This window comes from Musca domestica, unplaced genomic scaffold (genome assembly GCF_030504385.1).
Source record: "Musca domestica strain aabys unplaced genomic scaffold, Musca_domestica.polishedcontigs.V.1.1 118, whole genome shotgun sequence".
Lineage (NCBI taxonomy): Eukaryota > Metazoa > Arthropoda > Insecta > Diptera > Muscidae > Musca > Musca domestica.
In genome coordinates, this window is record NW_026712149.1 from 530,077 (window position 1) to 540,118 (window position 10,042).

At 35.9% G+C, this 10,042-nt stretch overlaps 1 protein-coding gene across 1 annotated transcript in view; it reads left to right on the forward strand.

The window, feature by feature from the left end:
* Positions 1-8,960, forward strand: part of LOC101900612 (probable serine/threonine-protein kinase cdc7) — a 194,173-nt gene extending 185,213 nt beyond the window's left edge. Inside the window, exons 3-4 of the mRNA XM_059132267.1 lie at positions 7,199-7,587; positions 7,655-8,960. Coding sequence (XP_058988250.1) covers positions 7,199-7,587; positions 7,655-8,597 — 1,332 coding nt within the window. The 3' untranslated portion in view covers positions 8,598-8,960. The remainder of the gene's footprint in view (positions 1-7,198; positions 7,588-7,654) is intronic.
* The last annotated feature ends 1,082 nt before the right edge of the window (positions 8,961-10,042 follow it).

Here is a 10,042-nt window from a genome sequence, read left to right on the forward strand (position 1 = left end):
CGTTTGTAACTCATCGAAATAATAATTTTAGACCCAACAAAGTATATATATTCTTGATCAGCGTAAAATTCTAAGACGATTTAGCCCTGTCCGTCCGTCTGTCCGTCTGCTGTAATCACGCTACAGTCCAAACGAATTAAGATAGGAAGCTAAAATTTTGCACAGATCTCTCTTTTGTTTGCAGGCATGTCAAGTTCGAAGATGGTCTATATCGGTCCACGATATCGTATAGCCCCCATATAACTGTACCCCCCGATATTCGGTATGTTAGCCACATTTTTCAATGAAATTGTCTTAAAATCCACACAAGTAGTTCCTTGTGGGTACTTTATACCTCGGCAGAGAATTATCTATATAGGTCCACAATATCGCATAGTCCCCATATAACGGTATCCCCACGGTATTCGGTATTTTGATGAATTTAGCGACATTATTTAACGGAATTGTTTGAAATTTGGCATTTGAAGATCGTAGTGGATACTACCGCCTAAGACAGAAAATTATCTGTGCAGGTCCACGTCTTCGTATAGCCCCCATATAACGGTACCCCCCAATATTCGGTATTTTGATGATTTTAGCGACATTATTTAACGGAATCACTCCAAATTTCGTATTTGAAGTTCGTAATGGATACTTCAGCCCATGCCAGAAAATTGTCTGTTCAGGTCCACGTCTTTGTAAAGGCCCGGCCGAACTTACAGCTTTTTTACTTGTTTCTGTCCAAAATTATTTCAAAATCTCCATATGTAACCTTAAAAACCAACAGTGACATCAATTTCAAACTTCAGAATTTCAGCTCTATGCCTTCACCCAATACCACATTTAATAATATTTAGTACGCATATCCAAAACAATCTACGTCTCTCCTTCCGAGACAGCAACAGTGACCCAAATTTAGTACCATTTAGTACTTTTCAAATAATTATACTACATTTTTCCAAATCCAACACCATATCTTATACGCAGGTGTCAACAAAGACCCCAATATCAAATTGCGAGATTCCAGCTCTATTCTTTTACTCAATATCAAATTTATTAAAATTTAGTATAATTTTAGTACACATTTGCAAAACCGTTCTATATCTTAATTCCAGATACCAACAGAGACCTCAATATCAAATGTCAGAATTCCATCTCTATCCCTTGACCTAATACCAAATTTAGTAATATTTAGTACTACAACTATAGTACACATTTTCAAAACCACCTCCATTTCTCAATTCAATTCCAACAGAGACCTTAACATCAAATATCAGAATTCCAGCCCTTTCCTTTCACCCAATACCAAATTTAGTAACATTTAGTTGTTTTCGTATAATTATAGGACGTACTTCCAAACCACATCCATATGTCCAGACTCCGCCAAATCAATTCAAATACCAGTAATCTTAATTTCAAATATTAGAATTTTATCTCTACCCCTTAACTTAATACCAAATATGGCACCATTCAGTACATTTCGTACAATTATAATACACATTTCCGAAATCACGTCTATATGTACACGCTACACATGAAAAGTGGCCCTAATACCAAATTTCAGATTCCAAGCACTATATGTTCACCCAATACCAAAATGAACCAAATAAAGTACTATTTAGCACTTTTCGTGAACTTTTAGTAAAAATTTCCAAATTCACCTCTTTATCAGGAATCTACCACCAACAGGGACATCAATACAAAATTTCACTTCATCCTTTTACCCTAACCCAAACTATTCCAAATTTAGTACCATTTAGTATAGCTCGCACACTTAGTACACATTTCCAAAACCAACCTTCATATATCAAACTTACTTTTCAACCTTGATTCTAATACCAAATGTCAAGTTAATACCATTTTTGTGACCTTTAAGTTCGAATTTCCAAAAATCCTTTGGTACAACTATGCTACACTCCATCACTGACTACCATTCCAAATTTCAGAATTCTGGGTCATTGTCCAATACAAAGTAATCAATTGTTATTACATTTAGGTTCTTTTCGTATCCTTTTAGTACGATTTTAAAAAAACCCAGTCTTATCGCACGCCTACGCATCAAGGCTGGTCCTCATTCAAAATTTCAAACTTCAACCGTTTCGTCTGGACGTTGATTCTCGGCCAGTCAGTCAGTTATTTTACTACTTCTTTTATATGTAAGAGATATGTGCATATTATACCCTCAGCCATATGGCTAGATAGGGTATATATCATTTGATACGTTCAAACGGTTTTAGACCCTAGGTCTCTTTGGACAAATTCCGTTTCAGGACATTTGGAGTCGATTCAGCGATGTCCGTCCGTCCGTCTGTCTGGCTGACTGACTGGCGCACGATAACTCTCGAAGGGAATATTCGATTCGGCCCAATCTTGGAGCATCGTATTATTATTATCAAACTTAGATCGAGTTAGGAGATGGGCAATATCGATTAACTCCTTCTTGTACCTCCCCCACAAAAGGTCGAAATTTTCAAAGAAAATATTTTATTGCACAGAAAGAGAATTGATGATCTGAATTTGCTTCAACTTTGCAAACTCTAATATTTGCATCAGTGCTAGGTCAGTTGCGAAAATGGACAATATCGGTCCACTCTATCAAGTACCTGCACCACAAAGGGTCAATATTTTAAATAATTACATCTCTTATAAAAAAGTGATATAAGTGTCGGATTGCCTTCAAATGTCACACATCGCAGTATTTTTATTAACCCAGTGAATAGGTCCCGCTCCTTCTGGTACCTCCCCTACAAAGGGTTAAAATTTTGTATATCCAAGAAGCTCATAAAACTCGAAATAAATATCCGATTCCATTAAAACTTGCCACATCTCAATATTTCTATCAACACAAGATCTGGTATGAAAGTGGATGAATTTAAGTAGTCTAGTCCTTCGTGTACCTGCCCCGCAACGAGTCAAAATTTTAAGTAATCGTGAAGCTAAAACTCGGCATACCCAATATTTCTATCAAAAATGTGTGGTGCGAACCCCCTAAACTGGTAAAAATTTAGAATAACCGTGAAGCTCATAAAACGAGAAATAAACATTCAGTTCTCGTACAATTTCACATATATATATATATATATATATATATATATATATATATATATATATATATATATATATATATATATATATATATATATATATATATCTGCCCACCTCTTCTGGTACCTCCCCTACAAAGCATCACAATTTTCAATACTTATGTCTCTCTCTAAATATTTCTCTCAACCAGAGATCTAATGTGCATATGGAATTTTTCTGCCAATTCCTTCCGGTATCTCACCCAAAAAAGTTTAACATTTTCATTAACAATTATTTGCATAAAATTGGAAATAAATGTTTTTCTTTAATTTTTGCATATCCCAATATTTTCATCAGTTGAAGTGGAATACTTCGGTCCCCTATATCTGGTACCTATCACACATTTTCAATCATATAAAGTAGAGAAAGTAGTCTGTATAGTCCAAATCTGACATGTTGTAATATTTATATCTGATACGAAAAAGACAATATTGGCCAACCCCTTCGAAATCTCCGCCATAAGTATTTTGATTATCATAAGAGATGTAAAAATATATTCAAATAAACCGACAATATCTGAGGGCAAAACCGACTGATATCTTTTAACTTGCTTAAAATTATATCATTATATTTAACTTACTCTTAACACCCTGCCCCGCTATGAACAGTCAGCTATTTCTATGTTTTTTTTTTAACCAGCAACCTTAAGTTTATTTTCGGTGCAGTCGGTTATTTCTTATTTGGAAAGGTGAAAATAAGTTACTTTACCAAGCAAATTAGGGGCCAATAACTCCTTATTTTAAGTTTACTGCTAACGCAGAAGATATCTTGTTGTCATTATTTTATGCTTACTGTAGTGCATGAAACATATTGTTGTCATTACCTGTGGTGCGGAAAGTGGCTTATAGAGCTATTTTGGATTTTGATCTACTCTCGTCTTCTCATCAGACATTTTAATCTAATTTCATTATTCATTTATTCGCCAGCAACGGACAAAATCAAGTTGCATATCCAACAATGAAAAGTTCGTCGCAATTTAGTGAAACAAAAGTGAAAGCATGTGTTATGGGGGGTTTCTTCATTCGCAACAACTACGCCAACAACACTACAATGAAGCTGAGTTTCCTTCACATAATGTAGTAATTTGCGTTAAAGACCGAGGCGAGACAATAATTTTATTAGCCATTAGCTTTCTAAATTGTATCACAATTAGCTGTGCTAGAATATTAAATGTATGCATTTGATTACATTAAACATTGTCAAAACTGTTTTCTTGTAGCCGTGGGAGTTTTTTTCGGACAGCTGGCGCTAGAGCATTGTTTTATGTTTTAAATTCTTAAATTAAATTCCAAAAAAAAAGTTCGTACGTTTTAGTGGAGGGCTCTTTTAAATAATGTTAAAAAAAATTAGTAAAATACTATCAGTCAGTTTTTCCGACAGATTTATACTATCAGCCTTGAGTTATGATTATTCAAACTGTTGACCCTTTATGGGGGAGGTTCCGAAGTCAATGGCCAACATTGACCAATTCGTATCTGGCCTAAGACTGATAAAAATATTACAACGGGCCAGCTTTGGACTATATCGAATACTTCCTATGTTTTATATGAGATATGTGCAAATTTTTGAAAATGTGGAAATATGCGTGAGGTAAAAGATATAGCGAACTGAAGTATTCCATTTTCATACTTCATCTAATACAGATAAATATGTTGGTATTTGCAAATGTTGAAGTAAATAATAAATAAATTTCGATAAATTACATATGAGGTACCAGAAGGGGTTCGCAGATACATATCACCTTCAAACAGATCTTGTGTTAGCAAAAAATTTTGTACGAGTATGTGTGAATTTCACACCAAACCTTGGTTTAATGAAAATATTGTGATGTGGGTAATTTGTAAAGAACCGGATGCTTATTTTGGATTTTATGATAGTTTCGTTTATTCAAAACTTTGACCCTTTGTAGGGGAGGCACCAGAAGGAATGGCCCGAACTCTACCATCTTTATAACATATATTTTATTTATGGAAACATTGAGATGTGCCATGTCTGAGTAGAATCGGATATTAATTTCGTGTTTTATGATCTTAATGAATATTCAAAATTTTGACCATTTGTGGGGAAGTTACCAGAAGGAGTGGACAGATATATTCCATGTTTTTACCAGACCATAGGTTAATAAAAATATTGTGATACATCACATTTTATAAGAGTTATATTTATACAAAAAGAGTTATAGTTACTCAAATTTTTGACCCTTTGTGGGTGAGGTAATTGATACACTCCCGGTACACTCCCGGTATTATCCATTTTCGCACCTGAACTAGCTCCAAAATATTAGAATTTGCAAAGTTGGAGCAATTCGGATTATCCTACCTCTTTCTATGCAGTAAACTATATTCTCTGAAAACGCAGACATTTTGTAGGGGAGGTACCAGAAGGAGTGTTCGATATTGCACATCTCCGTACTCGATCTAAGTTTGACAATATTATTACGATGTACCAAGTTTGGATTAAATCGGATACTCTCTTCGAGAGTTATCGTGCGCACCAGCTAGCCAGACAGGCGAACGGACGGTCGGACATCGCTAGATCGACTCCAAATGTCCTGAAACAGATTTGGTCCACAGAAAACTAGAGTTTCAAATCTTTATTTCGATGAGGCACGTTTTGGCCGTATCAAAGGATATATACCCTCTCTAGTCATATGGCTGAGGGTATAAAAAAGTTAATTGAAATCAGTCGGTATTGCTGACAGCTGCATACTCTCACCTAATGTTCGGTTATTTAAATATATTTTCACACCCCCCCCCCCCCCCTTTCATGGGGGTGTGCCGATTTTAAAAGTGATAGGATGCTCATTTCCCGTTTTGATCCTTTGACCCAAATGTTGACCCTTTGTAGGGGAGGTACTAGAAGGAGTGGTCCTTTAAATCGGTTTTTCACTCCAGGTGGAATGAAATATAGAAATGTGCAAAATTTGAAGATAATCGGAGTCTTAGTAAAAATTTTATAAGCGTTATAATTATTCAAAACTTTTGTGGGGGGGGGGGTTACCGGAAGGAGTGGACCGATATATCCCAAGTTCACACCAGATCTTGCTTAAGTTAAAGTATTGGGATGTAGGAAATTTCAAAAGAATCGGATGCTCATTTCTCTTTTTACGAGCTTCATAGTTATTAAACTTTGTAAGGGAGGTACCAAAAGGAGTAGACCGATACATTCCATCTTTACACTAGACCTAGGGTTAATAAAAATATATGATCGGACAATCGGACACTTATATCACATTTTAAAGAGATTATAATTATTCAAAATTTTGACCCTTTGTAGGGGAGGAACCTGATGGAGTGGACCGACATTGTCCATTTTCGCACCTGACGCACTAATGCAAATATTAGGATTTGCAAAGTTGGAGCAAAATTGGATTATCTTTTATATCTCAGTGCAATATTTTTTTTTTTTTTTTTTGAAAATACGACCATTTGTGGTGGAGCTACTAGAAGGAGTGGACCGATATTGCCCATCTTCTAACACGGTCTAAGATTAACAATAATATTACGATGTACCAAGTTTGAACCAAATCTTATACTTCCTTCGAACCATATCGTGCGCACCAGCCAAACAGACAGACAGACGGACGGACACCGATAGATCGACTCCAAATATCCTGAATCGGATTTGGTCTAAAGAGACCTAGGATCTAAAACCGTTATTTAGATGAGGCACGTTTTGGCCGTAATTCTTTTATGGAAACTCCAGATACCATTAGGAACTCCAAATACCAAATTTCAAACAATTTCGTCGAAAAATATTACATAAATAATCAAAACACTGTATATCGTATGGGGGCTATACAAAAATGTGGGTCCACACAAATACTTTTTTGTCAGAGAATATTACACCTATAATTTCGGTGAAAAATGTGACACAAATTAACAAAATATCGAATATCAAAGGGACAATACTTAAACTTGGATCAATGTGGACAGTTCTTTTCAAAAATATTTTTATATACATAGACTGTCAGTTTGCAGCAAAATTCTTTCAAAATTATTGAAAGTTGTTAAATATTCCTTGGAGATTTCGTAAAAAACACTATAAGTTTTAGCCAAAGTCGAAAAGTTAAAAAAAAAATTGTATTTTTATAAATATAATTCTCAAATTTCTCACTTTCTCTGATTTCTTACAGGTTGAAACCAGTTGCGATATGTATCGTGCGGTTATGGAAGAAGTGGCGCGCTTCCTTGAACGTTATCAAAAACAGCGTCAAGTCCAACAAAAAGAACAACAGCAGCAATTGGATAACATGGAACAGATGTCACGTTCCAAGAGTCTATATCAAGTTAATACTACCAGTGGAAGCCATGACAAATCGCTGAAGTTAACTCCAGAAGATGAGGCTATAACATCATATTTGCGTGTACGGAGCAGCACGAATCTCATTGATTTGAAACAAATCGAATGCAAGAAAAACAAGTCATTAAATGCGACAACAGGTCGCCACAGCAAAGATGACCACAATTTTGAGACAAGTCTGGCACCATCGCAATCGTACAATGCCTTTAAGGATTTCACTTGGTAAGTTTGCGAAATTGATTTTATGGTTTAATTCTTGACCTAACCCATTGTCACTTAAAATTCGCAGGAGGCGTTCCCCCAAAAAAGCCCATGACTCCAAGGCCAATGGTGGTCGTGATGATGCCGACGAAAAACTTAGCCAGGAGGCCTTTAGGCTTTTGCGCACCATTCAAAATCTTTTGAATACATCACAACATCAAACGGAAATATTACATCCGCACCAGCACCAACACCACCATCAGCAGCAGATACAACGTGAATCATTGGCTCCTTGTGGTGGCGTGAATCGCATATCCAAAGCCATATCAACCACTTCAGTGGCCACATTGCCTGGTGCACCCATGCACAATTCGACCAGCCTTACCTTGGCCACAAATTGTGCAGCATCAACCACATCTGATTCATCAGCAACCTCGCCCACCATTGCCGCCACACCCAACACTCTTGCCCCGGATATGTTATTCTTGCGTTCCGCAAATATGCGTGATTCCCGCCTGTCATTGCGCAGTTCCACTGACAGTTCGGTACATTCCACCTCATCGGCAGCTTCATCAGCTTCTTCGAAAGTGGAAACCGATGAAGAGCCCACAACGCCATTTCATTCACCTTCGAACTTGCTAGGCCAACACAAGCCTCACATCATGGCTAGTTCTAGCACCGAAGATGAAAGCGGTTTCAGCTCAATAAGTTCATTTCCGGAAATTGGAGTGCCACATAGCTCGACCATGATTTCCACTAAGCCTCCACAAAAATGTCGAAACGCCAAAGGCAATGAATTGCGGCCCCAAAAGACGACGGGCAGTGACAGTCAACAACAACAACACTCCGCAGCCGATAATGGAAATTCAACGCTAAAAGCAAATGTTGTGGGTTTGCCTTTAAACTCCTCCCAGGACATGTCGCATCGTTGGGATACACCCTCCAAAACGTACCACAATGCCAGCACAAAATTTCAAAGATTTTCAGCTTTATCGAATAACGAAGATTCGAATACTGTTTTATGGGTTTGAGTTCGAATTTTAACACACTTTGTCCATTAATAGCAGATTCAATCGTGTTTCTGTTTCGTTGCTTAGTTTGTGCCTTTATCATGAATTATTTCGTATTATTTATTAATAATATTTGTGTGTGTATATGTATTATTTATAAGTTTCATTCGTTAACAAACAAAAATTCTGAAATGCAGCATTTAAAAAATCATTAAAGATTTTTCTGTGGAGAAAAATAATTAATCATTTTCAATATGATTATTAATTATTATTTTTTTTAATTTCTAGATATAAGTTTGGATGTATTATAATATAAATATTTGTGTGTTTTTCGCTTTCTTTTCATTAGAATATATAAAAAATAGTTGTATGAAGTGTTGAAAATTGAATGTTGTTTTATTTTTCCGCATGCTAAATCGCCTAACATAAATTCGGAACAATATGAGCATTTGGGGATTTGAATCTAAAAAGTGCAAATCGAATAATTTCTCTATATTAACTTGTTAACCTAACATTGATTTCTACGATAGCTCTTAAAAGATCTAAAGTAAGGGAAGATTGCCTCGTGTTGCGAAACCGAATGGAAATTACCGATACTTATTCGCTGTGTTGCACAGTGTTTTTATAAATTAAACAAATAATAAAGAAGCTAATTTAACCCGGAAGAAATTTTAACACCCTCCACCATTAGGCAGGAACCTTTACAAACTTAAATAAAAACCAGTAAGGAAAAGTCACAAGTCGGACGGGGCCGACTATATGATACCCTACACCACTATGCATATTTAGTAGAGTTCCCGTAACAAAAGAATTTATTTCAAGTAGATCATACCACCTATCAACATTTGGCTTTAGAGTAGTTATAGTTTGCTAATAAAAATACAATTCTGAATCAATTTTCGCTAAATTTAAGGAAGACATTTTTATCTTTTATACCAAATAACATTGTTATAGAGTGCATGATATCACTTCGAGTAGGATTATATTAAAAATATATATCGGAGCCGAGGTCCACAAAATAGAATCGTACTCCAGAAATTCACTCCATTTTGAGCTGATATTAGCCATTATTTGTACAATAAAACTGAAATCGGATTAAGGGTATATATGAAAGCTATATCCAAATCTTAGTCGATCTCGATAACATTTGGCAATGGTATTTCCGAGCTCTATAAGATATCTGGTACCGAATATCATTGTTGTCGAATGCATATTACGAATGTGAGGGACTTAAAAACCAAATCGAATGAAACATATATATAGGAGCTATGGCTATATCTGAACCGATTTTCACCAAATTTTATGTACTTGCCTCTAGACTGAATTCGTTCTGATGTGCAACAATGCAGGCCATTTGGACTGATATTGGCCATTTGGTGCACAATTAACCCGAAATCGGTTAAAGATATATATGGGAACTATATCCAAATCTGAACCGATCTTGATAAAATTTGGCAGAGGTATTT